General features: G+C 41.1%; 1 protein-coding gene and 2 long non-coding RNA genes across 5 annotated transcripts; 1 reads left to right on the top strand and 2 right to left on the bottom strand.

The window, feature by feature from the left end:
• Nucleotides 1-1,125: 1,125 nt before the first annotated feature.
• Nucleotides 1,126-13,155, bottom strand: LOC111941481 (uncharacterized). The gene is made up of 7 exons (XR_015280075.1): nucleotides 13,080-13,155; nucleotides 10,922-11,040; nucleotides 6,567-10,267; nucleotides 5,504-5,615; nucleotides 4,379-4,530; nucleotides 2,924-3,011; nucleotides 1,126-1,202 (listed from the first exon to the last, which is right to left on the bottom strand). It is a non-coding gene; the product is annotated as an uncharacterized LOC111941481 (long non-coding RNA).
• A 2,765-nt stretch (nucleotides 13,156-15,920) lies between these two features.
• Nucleotides 15,921-24,971, top strand: GPX8 (glutathione peroxidase 8 (putative)). Of its 3 annotated transcripts, XR_015280504.1 has the most exons (4): nucleotides 15,921-16,173; nucleotides 16,763-17,024; nucleotides 18,906-19,145; nucleotides 24,130-24,971. XR_015280504.1 is itself a non-coding variant. In XM_086868003.1 (3 exons), the coding sequence occupies exons 1-3, from the start codon at nucleotides 15,967-15,969 to the stop codon at nucleotides 19,067-19,069; spliced, it is 633 nt and encodes a 210-aa protein (XP_086724129.1). In that variant the 5' UTR covers nucleotides 15,921-15,966; the 3' UTR covers nucleotides 19,070-24,971. The 3 variants fall into 3 exon arrangements, 2 of the variants coding, with proteins under 2 accessions (XP_086724129.1, XP_086724130.1); XM_086868003.1 differs by having other exon boundaries at nucleotides 18,906-24,971; XM_086868004.1 differs by lacking the exon at nucleotides 16,763-17,024 and having other exon boundaries at nucleotides 18,906-24,965.
• Nucleotides 20,299-25,533, bottom strand: LOC147648520 (uncharacterized). Its single transcript, XR_015280505.1, has 6 exons — nucleotides 25,366-25,533; nucleotides 25,099-25,170; nucleotides 24,536-24,585; nucleotides 21,601-21,648; nucleotides 20,815-20,844; nucleotides 20,299-20,338 (listed from the first exon to the last, which is right to left on the bottom strand). It is a non-coding gene; the product is annotated as an uncharacterized LOC147648520 (long non-coding RNA).
• Between the last annotated feature and the right edge of the window lie 1,824 nt (nucleotides 25,534-27,357).

Below are 27,357 nucleotides of genomic sequence, written 5' to 3'. Positions count from 1 at the left end.
TGAAGGTACATAGATAGAAGAAAACATGACAGATGCTATTTCTATTTGGAAGTATATTTACAGAGGCCTAGTAATCCAGTATAAAAGCCTTAGCAAACTTATCCAGGAAGGTCTTAAAATTAATTGCATCACAGACAGAAGAAACTAATAGACATCAATAAGATAATTTGAAAAATTGCCTGAGCAATATGACTTCTTCATATACTTTAACTGCTATGGCAGGAAGTATGGTTTGCACTGTCTGTGACTGCAGTTTCACACCAGGCTTGCTAGGCCAGATATTCAATATCCCACCCCTAGACCAAATTGCCAGCAACAGGTTGGCTAGTGACAATTTCAGGCAGCAAATGCTTGGTGTTTTTGGACAAAGAATGCCAACACTGTGCTGAACATCGCAGTGATGGATAGATCCTAATAGTGAACCACTGCAGACAAGAAAAGGCAGCATGGGTTTAGTGTAAAAGCAGCTTCATCACACCAATGTTTCTTCAGAAGCAAACCACATCAGAGTGAGCCGTGTCAGCAGAACAACAGCATTTCAGTAAGAAGACACACAGAACAACTATGAAATGCACACCCTGACTGTGGAGGTGACTGATAACAAGAAGGAGCCAAGCAGCTGCTCCATTCAAGCTGGGCAGAATACCATTTTTTATCATGAGAGCAGTGTATGCCACTAATCTACACTCTGCTCAGCTGCTGAGCCATTTGATATAAACTATTTCCTGTTCTTCATGAAAAATCCTCTCACAAGGTGATTTTTTTGCCAAAGCCAGGTATGACTCCACACCCAGCAGAGAGGCGGTGTAAAACTGCATTGTACTGCTAAAGGGCTTTCTAGCAAGTTATCATGTATTCTTCAGTTCTGTCCTTTTGCTTGCCTCATTTCTTCCTCCCACTCCAAGGCTTTAGGAAAATCTGCACGGCCTGACACTGTGGTACCAGCTGCGTGTTGGGAAATGGATTCACTCTTCTACAGCCACTACCATCAGTCTACCAAAGGCAGGGAGGAATACCCTGCCTGAAGCACAGCTACTGTTCAAGTTTAGCTCCTAGATATGGCTTTTAGACATTAATAGGGGAGTTGAACTGAAAATACTGAAAAGACCTTGCAATGTACTTTACCTTTTTTTATGGATATTTCTTACATTAATCCTATGACAAATCAGAAGAGCTTCCTGCTGGAAATTTCACACCTGCAACTAGTACAACACCGAAATAAAATCAGCAAGCTCAGTACAATCCTTCTGGGTACCTGAGAAACAGATATGAGTCATTACTGCAACAGTTTTATTTAAAGGTTTTCATTATTTTAACAAGGGTTCATAACTGGAGACCTTCCCATGATGGCTTTCAAAGATTTTTCAGATACATGTTGAATTATTTGGAAGCACTAAAAATGCATATACAAACCTGACTTATTGCAAGAAACATTATTATACAAGCAATTGCTGTGTGCTTGTATAATGGACTTGATGGTAATGAAATTTATTTACAGATTCATGATGATGTGCTGTTGGACTATTTTTAACCACAACAATTACAATGCCATCCCAAAGCCAATTGATACTTTGGAAACTTCCATAGTGAAGTTTAGTGTAAGAACACTGCTCTAATTTTAACTCTAGAATAACTCATTGACTCAACAATATTAACCCTATGCCTTTTTTTTCTCCTTGTGCAGTTATTTAAACTCTGCCCTAATATTAGAATTATCTGGTTAGTTTCAAATGTAGAAAAAGAAATAAATGTTACCTCAACCTAACGTATCAATCATAACTGTAGTTCGCATGTTCACACTGAATTTTATCACCAATTTCTGCTCTAAAGTTCCTGTTGTTTCCACTGCTTTGACCAAGAGGAAATGCGAACCAAAACTATTTCTTACTGTAGTGAGGTTATGCCACTTGGCACTGGCAGGATATTACACCTGCATCCTTGTAACCTAACCCACACAGTATAATTGCAACTGCATTTTATTAACTGTTTGTTCAGCTGGTTTGCCTGTACTTCCTTGTACCTCTACCATGCAGACCTCATGCAATCACAACCAGAGCATCTTGTGAATCCAAAAATAAATCTGCCACTGCTGCTCTTATCAGGAGATAATAGTTTTGTTTTGGGTTAACGATAGTTAGTCTACCCTTGTTATTATCTTTCCATTTAAGTAAAACAGAACACTAACATACGATTTTAAAGTCACAGAAACATTCATCACACACAAGTCTCCCCTCAGCCCCTTCATGTCAAAGACCTGAAACAGAAAGTGAGGTGAAAAAAAAACACAGGAGTGCATTTGATCTTTGTCATCTGAGCCTCCATACTGAAACAATACCTAAATACAAAGTATTCACCTATTCCACTGCTATTATAAAATACACTCTTGACAATGCAAAAGTCAGCCACTACATCCCTTCTTGGGTTGTAGAGAGCAATGAGCTGGCCTTTCTTTGCACATACACAGCTAGACAGGTGTGCAACTGTTAACAGCTGTGCTTTGCTGTGCATTTGAAAAGACAGATGAGTCTTGGTATCGGTGGAGGGGCCATCTAAGTTATACACTGTCTCCCCAGTACAGGGCAGGCCATGATTTTTGAAGTTCAGGCCCACTGGAGACAAAAGAGTTTCAAGCTCAGGCTTTGCACAAAACCAGAGTCACAGTCTCCAAATCATAGTGAAATTCTGCATGTGGTGACAGTTTTTTGGAAGGAGAATAAGAAACAGAGACTGCAGAAACAGGTTCAATCCTCTCTGGCTGCTTTCCTGACATACAATAAATCTACAAATGATTTCTGAGATGGACAAGAGGTGGGGGAACAGGTAAATCACATTTGAACAAAGCCAAGAAAATCAGCTAAAATGAATGGGACTTTTGCCTGAGTAAAAGCAGCAAGACTTTATGGGAACAGACTTTACTACTCACCTGCTCAGAATACAATGATTCCAGCTCCAATTACAAACAGGTGGCCAAACATATTTCTCAGCCTCTTTTTGGTTTCAATGTTCCACAACTGACAATCCAAAACAAACAAGAAATAAAAATTTGACATCAAGAAGAAAGAAAAATTTGTTCCCTTCATTTGTTTGCAATTTGGCCACTCCTCAGTTCTGAATTGACATAAGGAAAACTTCAAGCTCATTTATTTCACAAGTAAGACAATGAGTACTTCCAAATTTCAACACATATATCAGTGGTGCAGAAGTCAGACTGAAGGGAAGTACACACCTGTGAACTTAAAGCTATTTATTTACATGTCTATGTAAATTTCTAAATTTACAGTTTCTATGAGTTCATACATGGAAACACAGTACTTCAGTACCTTCAGATTGCTGACTCATGACTGCAGCAGGTAGGGATAGTTATTATCTAGCACCTCAGCTAAACTCACACAAAATCCTCTTGTTAGTAGTGGTGTCCCATAACAGCGGGCTCAGATATATGTGTATAATCAGAATGAAATCAAATTCTCAAACATGAACCTATAAGAAGAATTTTGAACTGAACTCTAAAGACGTTCACTGCTAGAGTGATCTTAGCAAAATACATAAAATAAAAACATAGTCCATGCTGAATAAAATAATTTAGTGATAGTTCCTCTTACAGGTGGAAAAATAATCTGATTGTCACTGGAATACTGATTCATTAATTCCATCATGAGCTTTTTGGTTTCAGAAACTCCATTACACATAGCTAGTTCTGGATGTCACTAGGTCTGGATATCCGGTAAGGTGGAATATGATACTGGGAAGTGCTACATATGTTTTCAGCAGAGTTCTTATATAGTTTAGTCAATCTTTTCCATTTGTTTCCATAAGAAAAAAAAAAAATCAGTATCAAATAGTTTAGCCACTTTAGCTAAAAATGGAGAATGACAGAAAAAATTAAGTTATCTAGTACTTGCACTTCTCCATCACTGGTGCAAATTGCAAGGCATATTCCTTTTTTATTCAAGCTGGACATGAAACATTTGGAACTGGAATTCAAATCAATGCTTTCAATGGCTTGGAAAGTTCATCCATTCCAGATGTGTGCAGCAGGTCCTACAGTGATAGCAGTGAGATTCGCAATGCTCCAGCCCAGCATGTTTAGCTCTAACAAAGCTACTAAAAATTACTGAAAAAAAAGAGTAGATAATAAGCTGGGGTAAGAGGAAATACGGTTCGGGAGAGAGAGAGACTGTGGAAAAACATCCAGAGAATTCTTCTATGAAACCTTTACTGGCAACCATTCCACTTACATGAAGAAGAGTATCTCTGACAAGCCGAGGTCCTTGTAAGTCTAGTCTCCTCAAACGTGAATGTTTGCACGGCAGCATCTGTTTACCCACTAGAATTTTTTAATCTGTCACCCTGCATTTTACATTGCCACTTCACTCACCCTAATTTCTTCTACCAGAAATGAGTCTCCTTCTCCAACAGATACAGATCCAAAAACACCCTTGTTCCAAGATGATTCTTGTGACTGAGAAAGACATAGGGTCTATATGGTACAGTTTGTCCACCATCTTTGAGTTAATGATAACATTTACCCTGCAGATGGTAGGAAAAATAGGAAAAAGTTATTAAGGAAGCTTTGCTCCTCATCTTCAGGGCTTGCTCAGTAAATGTATGATGGGAGTACTGCTCCCATTGTCCCTGATGCTGGGCACATTGCACTTGCAAAACAAATTACTGTAATAATTAGCTTCAGAACACTCTGTTATGTCATGTAGGTCAGCAGCAGATGGTGTACAACATTTAATACCAAACCAGGACATTCTCATTTTGCATGACCCCTGAAGCACAGAGTGTGCTACCATAATCCAAGGTCTGGTATCATATTTTGGTAACTAAAATCTCTCTGGAGAACAGTTGAATCCATCAGCCTGTTTAATTACAGACCTGACTGTTGTAGCAGAAATTGTTTCCATAAACCACTGTTGTTAATGTTGTCAGTCTTGTGCATTATCATTTTATATCATACAACAAATCTTTGCTCTGTTCATAGATATACACAAAAATTCCCAAAGGTATGTTGAAAAAATCTTCCCAGGAGCAATTATAAGCACATACACATAAAGAAGATTGTTAGATCTTGGGAAGTGCTCAGAATCTTCAGACATGAGATTTACATGTGTTTGTGTGTAACTTGTGAGTGTTTATTTCTTGTCTGTTCACCAACAAAGAAATAAATGAAAATTTAGAATGCATCACCCAAACCACAAACAATGTCTCTGCTGTCTTCCAAAACAAGATAAAGTCCACTCAGTTAAACTGCTTCCGTGGTTACTGGCTACTAGATGGACAAAGCTGATTGCTAAAACATTTAACTTAATTTTAAGTGGAGGTAGATCTGCTTGATTTGAAAGTTGTGTTGAGATCTATGGCTGAAGGAAGCTGTATGAAAGTTATGTCCTGCAGTGATTCCATTTCATGTGAAGGGGACACGTCACCATCTTTCTTGACACATACAGAAGAATTCATAATCTGCAGAAAAAGCAACACACTGGAAGAATTAACTTACAGTAATCATGACAGCAGCCAGTAATATGAAGCTTCAATTCCTGCTCCAAAGCTGTGGACAGCTTCATGGTGGTAACCACTTCTAAGCTCATTTTAGGTCTTCTCTTGACATCCTGTGTTTGAAGATTCATCACACACAAATCAGTAATGCCAAACACCAGGCCTAATGCAAAACTTAGGCCTTCTTCTAAGGCCTAAGCCTTTCACATTCTCATTAAATTTGCCTCTACACAGTCTAGAGGAGGCTTGAAGGGCCTAATTTATCCTGGGTAGGTTCAAAACACTAGACACACTAAACTAGGTAAAAGCCACATTTCATTGGCTTTTTCAAACTTCCATGCATGCAGTCAGCTAGAACTGAGAATAGACTCCACTATATTTTGTTTAAGTTGAACCACTGTTTGGTATAAAACATGGTGGTTTTGCTTTTTTTGCCTTTGTTTTTGCCAGAAGTTGCTAGCAGCAGAATTTGTCACATATGCTCTCCCACTCCAGAACCCCCTTATACAGTAATTTACTCTTTTACTCGCTGGTGTTTATTTTCCCCCAAATGTCTACCCCACCAATCCCTAACCACAGGAAAAGGTTTTTAAAACACTGGCTCTTTGATCACACCACACTAAGCTCATGACAGCACAGTAACGAGAAACAAAAACCAATACAAGTGTGAGAGGGATGAGTCATCTCTTGTGGTTATTGTCTGCATTAGGCTGCAAAGACTCCTCAGCACTATTAAAAAAAAACAGTTTATGTACATTTTAAATCATTTAATGCTAGATTTTTATGTATAAGAAATTATATTGCTGTATGTAGTGTGAAGAGCAAAATGCTGAAGACCCACATTTTTGCAATTTTCTCTGTGTTTTAATTTCCTTCTTGAAATTATTCCCCAGATCAGTAATTACAAGGAGTCATAAAAATTTCAGGGGCAGAGACAATATTTGTCTCTACAACTAACCTCTCCTGTTCAAAAAAGAATTCAACACTGATTAAGTATTTGTACTCTATAAATATACACATACACATCCTATATAAAATTTCAATGACACTTGTGGAAAACTTACATCATGCATCTCTTCCATGCTCTTTCTTTAACCTTCTCCCCTTTTCCAAAATTCAGTTTGACAGACAGCAAATGTTTCCCCTCTCAGCAGTAGTATTCCTTCTCTCTGAAGACGAGTAAATAGATTACAATTATTTTCTTCAGTGTCTAAAATTTTGTGGAGCTAAACGACTAAGTAGGTTTGCAGGATTGACCTCAGATCTGCACAATGGGATCTGTAACACTGCATTCTAACCCTAGAAAGGCCTAATATTACTAAAATGAGGCTTTGCAGTATAGAAAAACTGTATTTCTAATATCTAGATTTTTCATTACTTTTGAAAATTTTACAAAGCCATTCTAGATCCCACCAACTAAGATAATTCAAGAAACATAAGGCACTTAATTGTAATATTCAATGAATGGCAACACTTCTGAAAGTCTGCATATAATTTTCTTCTTTAACATTGGCAGCTGGTACGGAGCAATGAGACAGCAAGATTTCTAACTCATTTCAGGATTCTCTTCTCTTGTGAGTAATTCATCTACCCCAAGTCATACTGGTTATCCTTCTAGCTCTATTCACCTACTTCATGGACACATGAATATGCATAACAGGCTTTCTTCCCAGTGGAAATCAAATTTCGTTGTGCCGTGTCAGTTTTTTGCCTGACTACTAGAGAATATCACTGGCTTTTGATATGATTTTTGTCTCTCACATGCCTGTGTCAACTCTCAAAATGAGACTCAGGAAGTGATAAGTGGTCAGTACTGACCCATCAAACTACTCAATTAACAAGTAGGTGGGAGGCATCAAGCCTGGTCTTCTTGAAGTCTATATTCATTTCTCAACAAGGGAAAAAACATTGTGATTTATCCCTATAATGTTGCTATTAACTGCTCTGAAATGAGGCTTATTTGCACTGAGGAAGGCAATGAAAGTACAAATCTTTCACATAAACCCCAACTTCTTCTGCAGGGGGTGGAATCCAGATTCATAAAGAGAAATAGCTAGAGCACCAAAACAAATCATCTGTTCAAGTCAGAAGACACCAAAATATTAGTCTGATATCTAATTAACTTTCTCACACTCAAATAACTATGGGAATGCCTGTATAATTTCACAGGTTATCTCCAGATTCTCCCTGTTTTCAAATCACTTGATCATTCACACTCCCTAATGCTCATTCACTCATAGGATATTTTATGTAGTAAATTAATCAACTACCCCACAGACTAAACCAGCAGCAGTGCTAGGGACAGTTTGACCTTTCCCTACAGTCAAGAGCTAAAAAACTCCGCTACCTCTGCATGCTCTGCACCCTCATGTACCCACTATCCACATAACATATATCCTCTGCCCATTCCACAGCACAACCCTATACTGTTTGTACTGCTCTGAAACAGAAGAGCTGAAAGGAAATTAATTTTTTAGAGCTACCAGTGCCAAAGAGAGCCCACGTGGAACTGCAGTAGATGTTTTAATCAGCCACTCAAGATTAGTGAATTCTTTCTCTCCAGTGCCTGTGAAGTCTGCCCTACCACACAGTCTGTTTTACTCTTCCTCAAAATCCTGTTGTTCCAGCTGTTCTACAGCAGGCCTTCAGCTTTGAGAGGCATTTTCTGTGTGATTTATACAGACAGCTTGGCAGAAAGCTAATCACATTGCTTGGATATGTGTCCCTCTAAAATCTGTGCAGACATTTCTATGGAAAAATGATTGTGTATACAAAGAAGTAATATTTTGGCCCAGAAACGGACCACACACATCCACTGGTATGTGAGAAGATTCTATTCTCAAGAGATCCCATTCCTTTATACTGACAGACTGCACAAAGTAAATAGTCATTTATTACTATATCTGAGAAGACAAGTAGATTTTTGTATGGGTTTAGCCAGGACTGATTTTCAAATGGTTTTAGGAAGAACTTGGGTTTTGGTCACACCACAATATATTGCAAAGATACCCATATCACAATTTAGGAAAATATTGTAGTCCTGGATCTAGAACTCTGAATGCATTTGCTCTAACTCAACTTCAACTTGTAATTTACAGTATAAATCTAGATATATATAGAATCCACATGAACCTCATGAGGTTCACTAAGGCCAAGTTCGAAGTGCTGCACCTGGCTCAGGGCAACCTCCAATATCAACAGAGGCTGGGGGAAGAAAAGATTGAGAGCAGCCCTGCCCAGAAGGATTTGGGGGCACCAATGGATGAGGAGCTGGACATGAGCTGGAAATGGGCACTAACAGTCCAGAAAACCAATTGTATCCTGCACAAAAAACAAGTGCCCAGCAAATTAAGGGAGGTGATTCTGCCTCTCTGTTCCTCTCTGGTGAGATCCCACCTGGAATGCTGTGTCCAACGCTGGGGCCTTCAAGAAAAACCTGTTGGAGTGGGTCCAGAGCAGACCCACAAAAGTGATCAGAAAGCTGGAGCAGTCTTCTCTGAGGGCAGGGTGAGAGAGATGTGGTTGCTCAGCCTGAAGGAGAGAAGAATCTGGGAACTCCTTATTGTAGACTTTCAATACTTACCGAGGGCTGATAAGAAAGAAGCACAGACATTTCAGCAGGGCTTGTTATGATGGGCCAAGAGGTAATGGTTTTAAATTAAAGGAAGGGAGATTAATACTAGATATAAGGAAGAGATTTTTTACAATGGGGTGGTGAAGCAGTGTAGTATGTTGCCTGAAGAGGTGGTGGATGCCCCATCCCTGAAAACATCCGATGCTGGTTTGGACAGGGCTCTGAGCAACTTAACCTAGTTGAAAATGTCCCTGTTAATTGAAGGGGATTTGGACTAGTTGATATTTAAGTGTCCCATCCAGCCCAAATCATTCTATGACTCCATTTGAAGAGAACACATACTCATCTTGTAAAAGATGCTCCATTATAAGAAAAAAATGTTTTCTGTACATTTCTTAATAGAAAGTGCTTATCATCTCACCAAAAAAGGGCAGTTACATTCAATTTCTCTGTTGTCTAGATTGACCTATGACTATTAAAACAATTGAGCTGTTTATTTTAAGAGTTCTAAAATTTACTCTACAATCAGTTGATGGAGGGGAGTGAGAAGAAAGAAAACATTCTTTCCTGTTGAAAAAAATATTTTTAAGACTAGTTTTTTTATTAAGAAAATTAAGTGATTGTCCCAAGAATAATCAGGTTTCCCAGAATGGTATAAAAGCGTGGTCTCTTTCCAACACCCAGAGATGAGTACCATTACTACAAAGCATCAGACAACAAGCCTAGTTCATCATCATCAATGCTGATATCACCTCCTTTTGTCAGAAGGACTCCACCTTAATACCCTCACAGAAAGTTCTCAGCAATTTAAGTTAAGGATTATAAGATGCTATTAAAAGGACATTAGGTATGCATTTCTGAAGCAGGATTACTCAATAGTTATGGTCAAAAGAGAAATCATGTGAAAACAGCTATTAATACGTTGATAGCACCTTTGGAACTGGTGCAATCCTGGGAAAGAGAGAGCAGGAGAAACTGTAATCACTGGATAAAAAGTTGTAACTTAATATAGGAACAGTCACAAAGAGATAGCAGTAGAGAAGAGGTTCTGAGTGCCATATTATGGTAACAGATTTTCTAACATAAGTACCAATGCTTCACATAAGAAGTCAATTTTCTAGTGAAGAGAAACCTCTAATGAAGATGGGTAGTTGAAACATAGATTAATGGTCCAAAAGACATGGATAATGCCTAAAAAAGAAAAAAAAAATGGTGTGCCAGTGTTCACTATGAAGTATAAACTGATAAAATGTACAGCAATAGAAAATAACACTTAAACAGGAAGTGTTCTGAAGTCTTTTTTTTTGCATATGTTAAGCAATTTCCTTGTGTTCTTTCAACCTTGACCAAAATCTGACCACCTATTTGCACAGCAATATTCTGAGAAAGGTACTTTTTGGTAACGCTTTGGTAATTTTTTCATAGCACCTCATTCTTTCTGTGTGAAAAAATCAACTGCTTCATCCTGCAGAACTTCTTCACACACAGTGCTTATTAAAGCAAGTGGCAAACTGAGTCATTCATGCTCTTCGTGCATATTTCTTACAATATATGCATTCCCTCAGAGGTAACAAACCTATCTCAGGGGCTTCATGAGTTTAGTTTCGATTTTAGTTTACAGGATAGTAGCCCAGAGAAAGAGGAGAAAAGCTGAATCAAATAAATGACAAAAAAAATTACTCCTGATTTTTCTCCAGCAGACACTTCCTAAATGTGCCTTCTCATGTTTCTGTTATCCATGTCGATAAGGTAGTATCCTCATAACTGATTCCAGGCCAAAGACAAGGTAAAAAAAATCAGAATAGCAAATATCCTGTCTGTGCATTTGAATATGGCATAACTCACCTCTCACTTTTCTGTTTCAACTCTCCTGCTGTTTCTTCCTTCCACACCTGCTGCAGCATGACTGCTAGGTGGAGTAGTTTTCATGATGAAGAATTTCTTAGGCAATTTCTGAGGTGTTACTGGAAAAACAGTTTTAATAGAAAAAAATTCCTTTTAAAAACATGCATGGGAATATTAGTCAAGTACTTTTTAGAATAGCACTGATTGTGTAAGAGCAGTACTCAGAAAGCAGATCTGCACACTAAGTAGGGCAATGCAATACTGACATGTATTCAAAGCAGTCATCCTCCTTTCCTTTTGTCGGTGAGGAAAAAGAGACATTTCTACAGCATTATTTATCTTATAAAATACATTTTATATCACTTATAAGATATTAAGAACTAAAATAATGTCTAAATGAGATATCTAAAAGAGCTGTCTAAACAAGATTAGTTTGATCATTCTGTTTATAAAGAATGCCTGTTTACTTTTACAGCTCATGTCCAGCCCTAGATTTATTGACTAAATAAATTCTCTGTTACAGAGAATCCTGCTTGTTAGAAAATTAACATCTAATTTCCCAGGACAACAGAGGCTTTCATCACTGTTTGCAGAGGCAGCATGCAGAACTTTCTGTTCTAGAAACTGAAGATGGAAAGACTTTTGACTGTTTTAGAGCCAGAGTTTCCTATACCTGAGTATGCATTACCGAAAAGCTCTAGTATTCTCCTTAGTAGAAAATAGAATTGCACTTTCTGGCCATAATAATAGGAACATATCCAGAGCACTTATGAGCATTTTTTACTCGTTTTCTAAATATTTCAATTATTAATCAGTAAGTCAACTGTGTCAAGTTCCCAGAAGCCCTTCGTGGACAAGCAGCATGCAAACCCTTCCCCACTTTCCCCTCGCAATGCTCGAAGCTGGAGTCAGCACTCTGAAACCCATTTGACGTTTCATCAGCTCCCTCTGTTGCTGTCAGAGAGAAACAGCCTCACCTAGAATCATCTCTCCTGCAGACTGATTCAGAGTGCTGGAAGTTTGATCGGCACTCTGAATGGCTCTCCACTAGATCTCTTCTAAGGTGAGTAGAGTGTGGGTGTCCCCTGGGGGATGCCCCTTCATCAGTACATGAGGCCTGAGGCATTGGAGAGGGAACAACAAGGCAATCTCCTCCTTCCATGAGTGTACACACACCAAATCCAGGCCTGCAGACCAACCCCAGTTCTGCAGCTACAGCTGGATCTGCCGGTGCTGCACATACAGTAAAGGACAGGCAGAAGAAAGTGAATGAGAGAGGCCTGTATGAGCTCTCCTGCCCTTCTGTCAGTTGTTGATAATTTTTCCAGCTGTGAAGGTGCTGGTACAGACCCCATGCCCTCTTGCAGTCCAAAAAAATTTAAACATTCCCGTGTATCCCACATCACTGAGCAAAAAAAGGCCAGCTAGTCTGCCACAGGCATTGCTTGGCTAGGGATGAGACCTGTTTTTTCCTCTTTCCCTTCACCACACTCAGGGTCAGCTGTCTGAATGACCTGCTGCCCTAAGATGTCTGCACACTGGGAAGGGGAACCAGTGGGCCCAGCCCTCTCTTCATGACAGCAGCATGCTCCTGTGAGAAAAATCACAGAATCAATCGGGTCAGAAAAGACTTCTGAGAGAGATCATCGAGTCCAGCCCATAACCTAGCACCACCATTTCAATACGTGGCAATTCAAAAATGTGGCACTGAGTGCCATGCCCAGTCTTTCTTTAAACACCTCCGCCACTGCCCTGGGCAGCCCATTACAATGTCTAATTATTTCTGTGAGGAAATTCCTTATAATGTCCAACCTAAACCTAATGGCTTGAGGCTATTTCCTCTTGTCCTGTCACTGGTTGCCTGGAAGAAGAGACCGCCCTCCACCTGACCACAGCTGCCTTTCAGGCTGGGGAGCGATAAGGCCACCCCTGAGCTTCCTTTCCTCCAGAATAAAGAACCCCCAGCTCTCTCAGCCGCTCCTCACGGGACTTGTGCTCCAGACCCATCACCAGCTCGGTTACCCTCCTCTGGACTTGCCCCAATATTTCGATATAAATAAAAGAAATGAGAGGATGCTGTTCTGGAGCTCTCTCTGCCTGGGCAGCCTGCGCAGCTGCGGAGCCCCGGCAGCGGGAGACGGCAAACACCGACACTCACCTCTCACAAATTCCCCGCCGCAAGCCGTTTCAGAAACCTCTGCTGAAGGCCATGCTGTCTCCACACGTTCTGAGGACGCGTTTCCCTGCTCGCTGCCCCGGTGCCCCGCCGGCCGTGCGGCTGTGGCGGGGCTCGGCGGCGGCTGCTCCGCTCCGGCAGCGCTGCGCTCCCGCGGCACGGAGCGCTCCCGCCCGCAGCGCCCCGTCCGCTCCGGCCCCGCTCCGGCCCCGCTCCGGCCCCGCTCCGGCCCCGCTCCGGCCCCGCTCCGACCCCGCTCCGACCCCGCTCCGGCCCCGCTCCGGCCCCGCTCCGACCCGCCGACAGCACACCGAGCACTCAGATCCGCCAGGGCTCGGTGTCAGCCCGTCCCTTGGCGCTGCTTCCAGCTCTGCCGTGCCCTCGCCTAAGGAAGACAGCCGCGGGCGCTGGGCTGAGCACGGCTCCGGCAGACGGGCAAACGCGCACGGGGGAAATAGTACAAAACAAAGGTTTCTGTTCAGATAAATACAGCTGAATCAACGCTGGCACGGAAAGCCTGGAAAGGGAAAACTAACAACGAACGAACTAACTAACGAACTGACTAACTTTGTATCACTCATGCACTAAAGGTACATCACTGGCTTTTGAGGACCCAAGGCACCTCCAGCCACATAGCAGCGTAGGTTTAGGGGTCTGGGGGCTCCTGAGAGAGGGACACTGAGCAAACCCACTTGTCTGTCTGGAACCAGGCAGGTTCTCTGATCTCCACCTGAAAAGAACTTCGACCTCTTCTGGTGTCTGAATTTTCTCACCACCACTGCAGCTTACTTGTGTCATTATTTTTAACATTATCTTGTACTTTTTTAATATATTAAGGGATACTAACTAAAGATTAAATTGTTTGGTTTTGTTGGGTTTTTTTAGTTTGCATTTTTTCAAATTCATTCACAGAGCAATTTGTGTCAGAAAACCATAAATCCTGAAAAACTATCACAACTTAGAATGTAAGAGCCCAGACAACATTAAACAACATATTTTGTCTTTCAGAACAGCTTTTGAGCAAGGTTTTAGTTGAGAGTAACAAAAGGAGACAGAGATAATGTAATGAGCTTCTGGGTAATTATTAGGTATGCCAGTATCATATTAAATTTTGTTTGTTTGTTTTTTTTACTTAGCTCTGAAATAATATTAGGCACAAATTGCAAACACTTGAGATGTAGCTTCAACATCAGGATGTTGCATGGATTTTCTGTAACCAAACACGTTTGTTCTTGCCTTTAAGGTCAGGATTAGTCACCTGTGCCTCCTTGTTGAGTACAGCTTTGTTCATTTCAGCAAAGAAATCCATGTGTTTTCTTCCCCACTATCAAAACACCATGCTCACAGGCCTCACTGCCAGGCAAAGTCAAACAAGTCCTCAGATACAAATACTGAAATTTCACAGTTTCTTAAGCATCTCTCTGTTAAGCAGAGCAATAGAAAACTGTCTCTATAGTCTTGTTAAACAAAGTGAACATGGATTTTAGCTATTTAGAGATTGTAGAAAGAGTTGAACATATCATTATGATATTGTACAAATCAAAGACCCTGGTAGCAACACTAAAGTCACTAAAAAGGAGGAAACAACCAGATTCAGGTTTTACATACCAAAAACCTCCTTCTGTTTCCAGCCTTTAAAATGCATCCTCTAAGTGCAGGAAAAAATCAAGGTGACATGGAAAACCAACAGAGGCAGAAATGACTCTTCAATGGTGGCTTGTACCAGGAAGGAAAAGAGTAAGCAGAAACTCATAAGCAGCAAAGCATCACTGGATGGCTTACACCTGAGACTCTCAGCTTGTTACAATATTGTCACAGTACAGCTGGCCTGGACTGGACAAGGTAAATCTGACCATAATACAAATCTAATTCAGGTAGCCTAGTTCATGCTGAACATGTCCCAGAGGGGTTACAGGGGACCCTTGGCCAGCCCCACTCAAACTGAGAAGGAAGCACATCACTAGCCAAAGATCTGGGTGGAGAGAGATCCCAGCCAATAGCTATCTAAGCCCGGGAGTTTTGAATCAAGTGTATAAATGAGATCTGCACAATAAACGTGGCTGTTTTGTCTCATGGGCATCTGGTTCATGAGTCGTGGATTTTCATCTGCCCACCCACAACCCGCACATTATATCAGCTAACTCTTCTCTCATGCAGACCTTCAATCTTACCATCTCAGTACAGCTCGTTGCCAGGTAGCCAGCAGCAATTAAGAAAGCAACCCATTTTCCATTATCATCCCCACTCTCATTGCAAAAAGAATCCACATTATATATTATCTTCCTTAATGACAGCCTATTAACAAGGAGTTTTTCTCTGCTCCATGTGCTGAAAAGAGTTTTATATAGCTGCCAGTGACCCCACAGCAGCTGATGAGATGCGGGGCTGAGTTTGTAAACAGGGTGTTTTCAGCCATTCCCTCTTTCCTACCCGAACAGCTGTCCCCCAGACTGCTTTTCCAAGTCTGTCTGATAGCACAGCTGCCTTCTGCTGACCACCTTGGCCAGATACATCTGGGGGGCCCAGGGGGTGTGCTGGAGCTGCGCTACAAACCCGCTCTTGTCCCCAGCAGCTCTCAAGACAGCGCAGACCCACACTGGAGTATCCCCACACAGCTCAATCATCCTCCTCAGGTGATAGTTACACCTTTTTCACTCATTTCTTCTCCCCCTCCCTTCCCTCCCGGAGAGATCCCCATGCTTTACACGAGAGCCCAGAAGCCCAGCAGGCACTCCGAAACGTAGCAGCTGTTTTGCAACAGGGACAAAAATGAGCAGCGTGTTCTTTCCGGCTTCAGCTGAGAGTCTCATGTTTCAGCTCCTCCTTCACATTCCAGGCCTGTCCAGGCTCCTCTCCAAAGATTTCAAAAATGGAGCCTCTCACAACTAGTTATCCTCTGAAGTACTCAGTGCCCAAAACCAGGGTCTTTGTTGTCTTCCTGTCAATGCTTTTGTGCACCACCATTCTCTGCCTGCTGCAACTAAGGTTTTTTAAACCTAAAATCAAAGATTTTTATTCTTTTGAAGTCAAGGATTCACGAGGAAGGATCATTTCATTGGAGAAATACAGAGGAAAAGTAAGTTATTATTTCTTTTTTGAATCCATACTGACAAAAAATATGTGCATTTCTAGGTAAATAGAAGGTTTGGTTACGGGAGTTTTTGGCAGAGATTTGTGCTAAAGTCCTGTTCTTCATACTGGAGAAAATTTGTTCTATCTAGGCTTGCTCCAGGAATCAAATATTACATCTAGTAAATCAAGAAAATAAATTATATTATTTAGCATAAATCAATACAGCTAAACAGGCAAATTGGTGGGTTTTAATCTTTGTTAGAAATGTTGGGTTCAGATTTTGGAATTTTATCTAGTAAATATGATTGTAGTGCATGTCCTAAATATCTGCTTTTTAAAATGCTTATATTTAAACAAAGCTGTGAAATGAAGTTTATTAGTTTACTACATTTTTACAGCAGCTTGTTTGGAAGTAAATATCTTCAGTTGCTTTCATCTTTATCTGTTTTAATGAAATGATGATCAGACAGGTTACATTTAGCTTTCTGAGAGTAGCCATCGTGATAATAAAAAATGACATTTTAAGATTTAATTGTGACCTCTACAACATCTATAGGCTTTTCCCTTACTATTCTAACTTTATTTTTCTGAAGGCAACTTTGGTTGTAAACGTGGCCAGTTACTGCCAATACACAGACAAAAATTACATCGCGCTACAAGAACTGCACAGAGAGTTTGGTCCCTCCCACTTCACTGTGCTGGCGTTTCCCTGCAACCAGTTCGGAGAATCAGAGCCTGGTTCAAGCCAGGAAATAGAATCTTTTGCCAAAGGAAACTATGGAGTAACATTCCCTGTTTTCCACAAAATCAAGATCCTAGGATCAGAAGCAGATCCTGCCTTTAAATTTCTAATAGGTAACTGTTTTATTTTATGTATCTAAGCTGTCTGTGACCGTGGTTCTCTCATTGAATCCAGGCTGCATGTTTTTGTCAGGAAACACTGAAGTCTTCACAAAGTATGGAGAGAAACAGGCACTTAGCATACAATTACTCTCTTTTCATTCTGGATATCAAAAATATGGGAAAAATAATTGTATCCTGAAAACAAGAGTCTCTCCTCACTGCTTGTAAAATTGGCCTTCTCTGAACAGCCCAGCTAGGAACATCCATTTTGTTAGAAATGCTAGAGCTAGAAACTCCTGCCTATTCCAAAGTATGTGATTTAAAAAAAAAAAAAACCAAAAAACTTTTCTTATGGACAAAAATGGAGTTATAGGGTTCATAAAGTTACTAGAACATTTTATATAACTACATGCAGATGAGATTTTTAGCTAGGTTCCATGTCCACCTTTATGTAAACTGTATTGTAAAGCAGGTTTGCATATACTAGTTATATATAACCACTGATTTGTTTTAATTTGTCATGCGAACTTCAGTGCCTAGCCTGCAAAATCCTGTATGAATACAGGGAGCATTTACAGACTTACAACCTCATATTCTCATGAGCAAAATGGAATGTTCTCTCCTTTCAGTTGACCAAAGATCTCACTTGAAAAGCCTCTCTGAATTTTCCTGAGCTTTGACCAGGTCAAAAATAGCTTAAACATAACCCTTTTCTAACGCAGCATTTTACCCAGAAGATAAAGTAGCAGAAAGCCCGAACCTGTATTCCATCTCCTTGCCTTCAGAGTCTCTCATAGTGCCTCTTGTCAGAGAACTATTTTCAATATCTTAATGAAGTATTTTCCAGAACACTTACATGCCATATCCTCTATAATACCTCCTGTTTACTTAAAAATTGTTTTTATTGAGCAGTCATTTAAGTGGTCCCCATTGTCATTGTAACAATGCTCATTCCTACCTCCTCTTATGCTACTAAAATCCTCAGGTAACTTTGTCACCCTGTGTTGCCAGATGTCCAGTGGAATCATCTGTGTTTTCTCTCAGTTTTTCTAGAAGAGACTAGAGCACAAAGGCACCCACTTATGGGATGAATCCAGATTCTACATATCCCTGCCATCAGAGTAAAACATTGATACCTATAAAGAAAACAATTTTTACCCATCATTTTCTTATTTGACATGCTGTTCACCCACAAAGAGAAAGAAGATTTGTTACTTCAATATTCTGAAACAAAGTTTTTCTCTTCCTGCATTTCTGTGTTTCACATTAAATTCCTGTACATTTTCAATTGTAGTACCTGTTTTCTTCATGTAACTGTTTTGACAATCAGAAAGCTGAACATCATACCATACCACCCTTTGGTGACTGTGACTACTAGCAACAGGATGGCAACAGCACTGTCCAACAATCTAGTGCAAAATTAGTCCACTTACAGAGTAAGTGTGGCCCCAAACTTCAATAAATCAGTTTAGGGTTCAGCACCACTCCCAACCAAACACATGTTCTCCAGTCAAAATCTACTGGAGCTTTTCGTGAAAGCAGCCTAATTAAACCATCACCAGTACAACTGCCTGTTCCCATCTCACTTCCCAAAACTGACATAAAACTGGGGATCCCTGAATAAATATGCAGGCCTTGTATCATCTTCCCTAGGAAGTTAAGCATAGTAAAAGTAGGAACTCTCAAACAGTTTCACAGGAAGGGGGGAGCATCACTGAGTTCCAGCTTTTCAGATCATCAGCAATCAGTAAATCTATGCCCACACTACTAGCAAAAAATACGGTGGGATTACTTCATAAATGGTCAATAGCATAATTAGTCAAAGACACAGTGTGGGGCCTGGAGATAATTCCAGGTATAAGTCACTAAAATGATCTGATTTCATCCTTACAGATTCTTCAAAGAAAGAGCCTCGATGGAATTTCTGGAAGTACCTTGTCAGCCCTGAGGGCAAAGTTGTGAAATTCTGGAGACCAGAAGAGCCAATAGAAAGTATCAAACCAGAAGTAATATCATTAATCAGGCAGATTATCATGAAGAAGAGAGAAGACCTCTGAAAAAGCCATTCAACACCATGGGTATACACAGCCTTTCTACATCCCTGGGAAATGTTGCTAGAAGCTGAACCATCAGGTGATTTTGCTACTCTTTAGCATTGGTGTTTGCCATTTGTCTGTTAATTCTGGATTGGCTCCTGCCGTGGCCTCAAGAACAACTGAGGTTACTGGTGTGGCAAGGCACTCAGTACCTTGCAGGGAGGGACCACCTGTTTGCATAACAGCTTTATGATTTCTTTTTCTGAATTGCTGACAGTAGCAAATTAAATTAAAATTGTCACCAGCAGGTAGATAGTTAGAAAGAAAGTTTATTAATAAATTACTCAGTATTTACACAGGGTTTTTCCCCCATCTACAAGTAACAAGCAGATTTTATATTCCTTTAACACATAATTGCCCTGTTCTGAAAGACATGGGACCCAGAGACATCCATAGTATGGTTTCTAGACACAAATATGACTGAAGATACCAGCTTTGCAATATCTTCTCAAGAAAGACTGCTCAATTGTGAAGCTGCCAGTTGCAAAAAAATTGTGAGTAGAAAACAAAATTATTAAAAGAAGCAAAAAAAAAAAAAAAAAGAAAATAAGTTTATTTGCTTGCTTCATATTTTGATTATTTTACAATTCAGTTTTACAGCACAATTTTACAGTGTCTCAGTAGAGTTTTCTATATGAAAAAATGGGTAGAATTATGCTGTTCTTAAAGCGCTTCAAAACATTTTACAGTAAAGACAGCCACTCAGCTGTATAAAAAAGATGAGAAATTAGAGTGATTTTTTTTTTTTAAAAGAGGATTTTTTTCATTCACTTATTGAATTCATTGAGAATTTCACAAAAAATAACCTATGACGATTGAGTAAAGGTACTGATGTGGAAGATTAAACAAAGGCACTCTCAATAATGGCAAACATCTTTTTGGAAAGGAATTCAAACTTAATGCATGACAATTTTATACACTTAAAATTTCAGAGCCCAGTAAAGGACTATGTAAAAGTCTCATTAGACAAAACAAGCCTGCTGCTGGTGTTTTAGACCAGACTCTGCACTGTTTGCCATTATCCCCAAAGATTCCTCTTCAAATCTGTCAAGACAGTGCCTGATTTATGCTGAAGTTCTGCATTTACCTCCTGTCTCCTCCTGCATGTACAGTGTGACATGTAGTGGGAACATGGTTTTTGGCATAGGTCTTCTCTGTTTTGATGGAGCAGGAAAGGAATTGAGATATGGCTCCTCTCCCCTCGCTGGGAGTACTCAACAGTCCATGGAACTAAGTAGCAGAACACAAGGTTTTACTCATAAAGGTAGTTATCTTAACTTGAAAATGTACAAGTCTAAAACATGCATGCATGTTCATGCAAAATGACAAAGCTCTTTTTGTACCATTGAATAAAAAAAGAGTAGGTGTAAAGAAATGTTGGGTGCAGTTAGTGGAAGACCCAAAAAAATGCCTGTTTTAGTCCTGGTAATGCCTGAGACTTACTCAGCATATGGGAAATCTCACCTGGGTCCTTAAAACACTCAAGATAAACAGTGTGGTGTGATTTTCTTGTTTGAAAGCGATCAGGAGGGAAGGAAATGTGTACACCTCGTTTGTGACTTGCTCACTAAAGCTCATATGGTTTTTCAGAGGACACAGTGCAATCTTGAATATCTCAATGCCAGCATTAAGATTAAGTGTCTCTCCTGGTATTCAGAAAGAACATGTGATATTAGCAAACAAGTGGACAGAATTACTTAACTCACAGCCTCCTGAATCATATTCACTCCAGAGTCCTAGAAAAAAAAAAAAGGTTTTGTCTGAGAAAACAGTCATGGAACTTCCCATTCCACTATTTAGTCACAATGTACTACTACCATCTTCTGAAGAAATTTCAGTATAGGTACCATTCAGTCCTGATTTTACACAGTTCAAGTTTTTCAAAATTTACTGTTAATTAACATTCCTCAAAAAATTAACATTCCTCCTTAACAAAAACTCAAAAGTGTGTTTGTATTAAACACCATGAGACATGCCAGCTCTTCCAATATAATATTTAGGGCAGATCATTGATAAATTAATCACACCTTTCTTAAAAGTATTTTACTACTTATATGGTAAAAATAAAGCATCTTTAATGGCCAAGTCTACACAAACCTTGAAAGGCAAATTAATAAACTGAAAGTCAGAATACTGTTGTATAAACAAACAGTTATCTACAGTCAAAAGCCAAGAAAGTAGTGTTAATTCGTGTCTGTAAAAATATCCACTTAGAGTTAATTTAAAATATAGCATGTAAAAAACTCCAACATTTTAAACAGATTTAAACCTATTTCTTGGATTCTTGAATAATCCCTCCAGTTTAAGATTAAACTACCCTCCTATGATGCTTAACAAAGGTCAGTCTGTGAGTGTTAAAGTTATTTGATATCCATTTGAGGATACCTATTTTATCTTTCATCCTAACCTCTCATTCCCATCTTATGCTTCCTTCACTCCTTAGGTCTGACATTCCTTATTTTCTCAAACAAATACCATTTATCTGAAGTTACCTTTAGAAAATGTTCTAAATCCATTTCCATCACCAGTAGTACATGTTCCTGTAAATTCAAATAAAAAGAGTTTTTTGCTGAGCCAACACATCAATGTTCCTTCAAACATTTAGTGATGTAGGAGAAACATGCTCACATAGGGTTCAAACCTGAAACTGTTACTTAGTATTTACATAATTCAGCAGATTGTTTATAAGCCAGTTGGGGTAGCTGTATAACCACGTGAAATACAGCTACATTTACTTCTATAATCACTTACACACTTTGTTTTAAACCCTGCATTCACTCAGTCTGCATAACCTAGCGCAGCTCCATTCAATCAGGGAACCAGGCAGGTCCTGGACCAGATAGGGAACTATGAGATATTTATAACAGCAGTGTTTACATCCTTGTCTCGACAGTGATGTGCTAATCTGACAGTGTAGTCAGTTGCTGGTGCCTGAGGAGCAGCTAACTAACAATACACTGCCTAATCACCACACACAATGAGGGCATGGCCATGACTCTGCACACCTTCACCAGCACTGGGGCTCTTTCTCTTCACTGTCCAAGGCAAATACAGCAGCACCGAGATAAAACAAGTGGCAACAAAGACTTTCTTGGGCACTCTGTAGATGGCTGAAGTGCCAGGAGGAGAATAAAATTAACACTCTGTTGGCTGTGGCAGCTTGTTTGACAGAAGCTCGCAGTGTAACATGAATCAAAAACATCAATGTGCTTCCAGCCCTTATCCCAAGTACATTTCACTTGAATTTAGTGGATTATTCATAGTATATTCCACTATACTATTCCAATTATACTGGTATGTCCTATTCACACTGTGTGGTTGGTAAGATTATGTGCAGTTGTTTTAATGTGTTGATATTAATGAATTAAATTATTCAGAGCAGCAATGAGAGAGGAAAAACTTTAAGGCTGACTTTTAAAATCACATATAATGGAAAGGTAATTATTTTTCAGATACAGTATTTAGGAGGTTAGTGAAAGTGACTTTGAGCCATTGAGGGCTCTAATTACTTAATTTAAAACAAACAAACAAAAAATACCTCTCAAGAAACTATCAAGCTGCTCAGCCCTTGAAATATTTTAAATAAATTAAATAAATTGTAATATCTGCCAAATAATACAATTTAAAAAATTAAAATCAAGTTTAAAATGCATGTGAAATTTTTAACTGTGCCACTTTTGGATGGAAAAAGCTCCCAAGAGCTTAAATAATTTTGAAATATTTTATTATTTACCTCGTCCAGATATTTATCTGGTATCTAAGTAGATGAACACCAGAGTTTAAGTCAATCAAAAATTCTCACTGTTGTTAGAATAATGGAAATGCAAGATAACACTTGCATTTGCCTGGCAGTCAAGGAAAGCAATAATCAAGAGAAGCAAGAAGATTTCTTATACAAAAGTAGTAGCTCTCCATTTTGATGACCAAGGTATGTGGGAAAAGAGAGCAGCTGCATGTTAGCTGCTGTCAGAATTTCAAGCAGCCAACATACACTGCCATCCCATCACACACAGCTGCACCACCATCACGAATTCCTGCATGAATCCGAACACCTTCCAAAGGAATTGCCTTGAAACAGCGGTGAGCCAGCCCTGCAGCTGGTGACAGTGCAGCAGTGACTGCTGCATTAGGTACAGCAGTCAACTAGCAATACACTGCCTGCCAGACACAGGGTCCTTATGAGGGAGATGCCTCCTGAAATAATACATCTAGAAACATTCCTTATTTTTTACCTAAATTCAGCATTATTCACCTGTTTTAAGGTTCATGTTTCATATATGTATATATACAAGTTCAAGCTGTATGTGGCTTCAAGAAATAAATGTCACAAGTAAATGTCTGACTCAGGAAGACCAACACAAGTGAGAGCAGTAGTATAAACCCTGCCTGGAGTTCCCAGGCTGTCCAAAAGGAACTGGATAGTGTTGCAAACAGTTTCTTGTCTTAATTGTTGAAATACCAGTATAGTATGTTACCTCTACTGGTTAATTTGTATCATATGCACTTACTTCAGTCCTTTTGTCTGTGAGACATTCATTTGTGGCCACCGTTGCAACCCTGCCCTTAGTCTAGATGAGCCCAGAGTCAAACTCAGTGTAGTAAATTTTATTTTGGCATTACAATTATCATTGGTTACTCTATAGTCCAACTTACCTGTAGGTTAGAAGCCATAGCATACATCTATTTACAGCCACCCAGATGGAGAACAAACAAAGGTTTCAGGACTGAAGCTTATGAATTTAGTCTGGATGGAGGTAACATTTTGACGGAACAACATCCATTTTGACTGAAAGTCCTTTGAAGTCATGCTGGAAGGGAGGTACTGAGGTAGTCACTTTGTATAAAGCAAATTAATACTGCATTTGAAGCCTTCACTTTGTTCCTTCAAAATTGGTCTTAAATCACTCAAAATAAATCTTAACTCGATACAAAACAAAACATAAAACATTTACTTCCTTGAGTGCTGCTGCTGTTAGCAGCCACAGAAAGTACTGGCTAATTGAGTTCTTCTTGTTCCACAGCAAGAGGAGGCCACCTCTGAGTTTTCCGTGATGCTTTTGAATGAAACAATATGGAGTGCAGCTAGCAGCTGTGGACACATCAGGGACAACAGCCAGCTAACATGCACTGCCAGACTGTTACAATTCTCGTCAGTTTTGGCTGTTAGTTCCCCTTCACCACCAAACCCATAGTTTTGTCTCCCAGAGCTCAGTCGTTGCTCACTTCACCAGCACGGCTTTTCCCTAAGGGGTCACTTACATAAAATACGTATGTTGAAGCAACATTCTCAACATGCTAGAAATTACATTTCTATATTGTCATATTTAATGGCATACTGCTTATCACCTGCCTCACTTCTTTTCAGTGTGGTCAATCCCACCCACACTTTCACTTCCCACTCCATCAGTTTGCACATTACAGTCTTACCTGTTTTTGTGATTCATGTCAACTTAAGACACAAGCTGCCTGGATTTTACCTATTGAAAACAGTTCAGCAATTACTTTTGTGATTAATACGTTTCCTACCTATGTTGCTACTGTACTCGTGAGTTCTTTGTGGTGTCCTTTATCATCTACCACCCCCTAAATGCAGGTAACTGAGTTTGCAGTGCCAATGAGAAGAGAGCTCTGCAAATCTATACAACTCTTTAAACCAGGTCATGCAACTTTTGCTTTTAAAGAGTAAGTGACTCTTCCAGTGTACCAGGAAAGAAGCCCAAAGGTGTTTTTGTTTCCTCCCCCAAACAGATGTCAATTGACCATAACTTGTGTTTTTCTGACATTGCAGATGCTAAACTTGAATAAGTGTCATAAGGATTAATAGAAAATAATAAAAATTACATGTTGTGGGGTTTCCTTCAAATTTACTTATTTTTCCATGGTTTCCTTCTCTCCTTCCTCCCTTTCTCCCTCTGTCCCCCAGAAACGTGCAGTGGAACTCTCAGTTCAAGTGCGTACAAAGGAGCGCAAACGTCTGTGCCTGTCCTTACCTTAGCCGCTCTCTGTGGGCTGTGCTTTCTGCTCCACTTCAGGTCTTTTCCAAGCGTTCTCATCGCGTCATGCTTGAAAAAAACAAGAGACACAACACTTAGCAACCGCGCAGCTCAGTTTATTCACCCTACATCACCCTCCATCCAGCCTAGCTGCTGGCGAGGCTTCCCTGGGAGCCACGGTCCCGGGGACAGGGCAGAGACGGCCGGGAGGATCGGTCTCCCCAGGGCGCCGGCAGCCCCTGCCCTCCCACGGGGCACTGTTACCAGAGCAAGTCCTCATCCCTCCTGCTCGTCCTCCGGGAGGCTTTTTCTAATTTCCGCTCCGTCTCTGTCTGAAGACGGAGCTGGCTGAAGCCGCTGCCGCCACCTCAGGAGAGGTACCCTGACGTGGGGCAGGATCCCTCCCAGCGGGTCGGCTCCGGGCAGGTGCGTGGCAAGCAGCCTACTCTCGTGGCAACCTGTGCGGAGGGAATCTTTATAGCCCGGCCAGCCCTCGGGGCGCCGGTCCCCGCTGGAGGCGGTGCCAGCTGCTCGCCGCCCACCGCACCGTTCCCTGGCGCCGCACGCCGTCCTTTAAGCATCCCGCAGGCGCGCCCGCCGAGGCGGGAAGCCCCGTCCCGTCCCGTCCCGCCGGCGGGACCGGGCTGCGCGGTGGCGGTCCCGGCTGGCGGCAAAGCACCCGGCACGGCGGCTCCCGCGGCTCCGCGGGCAGGGCGGCGGCGGCGGCCGGTGCCAAAGGGCCCTGGCTCGGCATCGGGCACGGGCAGCACGCCAGACCGACAGCCCGGGCGGGCGCTGCCCGCCTCCCCGAGGCCGCTGTGTCACCGCCCCAGCCGGGCCCCCTGGCGCTGCCCCGCCGCCGCGCTACGGTCTCCGGCTGCCGCCACTCGGCCCCTTCTCCCTGCCTCGGGAACAGGGCAAGGGCAACTTCACTGAATCACGGCTTCACAAAATCGATAAGGTTGGAAAAGACCTCTGAGGGAGATCATCGTGTCCAGCCTGCGACCGAACACAACTATGTCAACTAGACCAGGGCACTAAGCATCCAGCCCGTTCTTAAACACCTCCAGGGATGGTGACTCCACCACATCCCTGGGCAGCCCATTCTAATGTCTAACCACCCTTTCTGCGAAGAAATTCCTTCTAATGTCTAACCTAAACCTAATGGCTGGAGGCTATTTCCTCTTGTCCTGTCACAGGTTGCCTGGAAGGTGAGACCGACCCCCACCTGGCCACAGTCTCCTTTCAGGCAGTTGTGGAGAGTGATAAGGTCACCCCTGAGCCTCCTTTTCTCCACACTAAACACCCCCAGCTCCCTCAGCTGTCCCTCACGGGAGTTGTGCTCCAGACCCTTCGCCAGCTTTGTTGCCATTCTCTGCCCGTCTCTTCAGTACACGCTACACACAAAACCCCTCACGTCTCACATCAGCTGTTTCCCACTTCTCCTGCTGTGAGGAGCCGAGCACCACCGCAGAGAGAGAGGGGTCTGGGGGCAGTGCCATTCTGAGGCACTCAAAGCGGGCTCTCTGAAGCTGAGAGCTGAACGCGGTGCCGTTTTCCCAGACGAGACTGAGCACACGGCATCGCAGCCCAGTACACACTCTCCTCCGGCGCAGGTCCCCAAACCCAAACAAAACTTCAGCACTTCACCACCATCTTACATTGACAGACTCCAAAAATAACCTGCGATCAGGTTATTTGCTTTTACGTGACAGGCAAAGGGAGAAGTTGTAGGAGAAAGTGTGAAGAATCGCTCAGCAGATGAATTGCTCACGCACGTGTTTTATGGAGTTCGCATGCCGGAGGGACAGTACCCATACTTAGGCACCCACTTCATCTGAGAAAACCTGAGCACAAGTTTGATAGAAGAAGGGTAAAACACGGTTTGGGTTGTTTTTTGGGGGTTTTTTTGTTGTTGTTGTTTTGTTTTTTTAAAAAAAGATAGGATTTAGTTAAATCGAAAGAGGTAGAAAGAGAAGATTTACTGGCACATGTAACATGTCTTTTTTTTCCAATGTAAGTTCATAATCATTCTTTTTCAGTCCTTGTCATAGTGTCAAAATTTGGGGTGACACAGAGGTTTCCAAGAGACAGATGCAGCCAGACATACAGCATGTAAAAGAGCACATATTTTTCTATTTCTGGCTTTTGGATGTCAGGAGCAACATTACAGGTGTTTTTTCCTAAGAGTAAGAAAGAGTATCACTTTTTAAAATATGCTGAAGGTGTTCTTCACTCTCTTACTGTTTCTAGAAA

This window comes from Cyanistes caeruleus, chromosome Z (assembly GCF_971803275.1).
Source record: "Cyanistes caeruleus chromosome Z, bCyaCae1.hap1.1, whole genome shotgun sequence".
In the NCBI taxonomy this organism is placed as follows: Eukaryota; Metazoa; Chordata; class Aves; order Passeriformes; family Paridae; genus Cyanistes; species Cyanistes caeruleus.
This window is presented reverse-complemented; position numbering and strand designations above follow the sequence as displayed.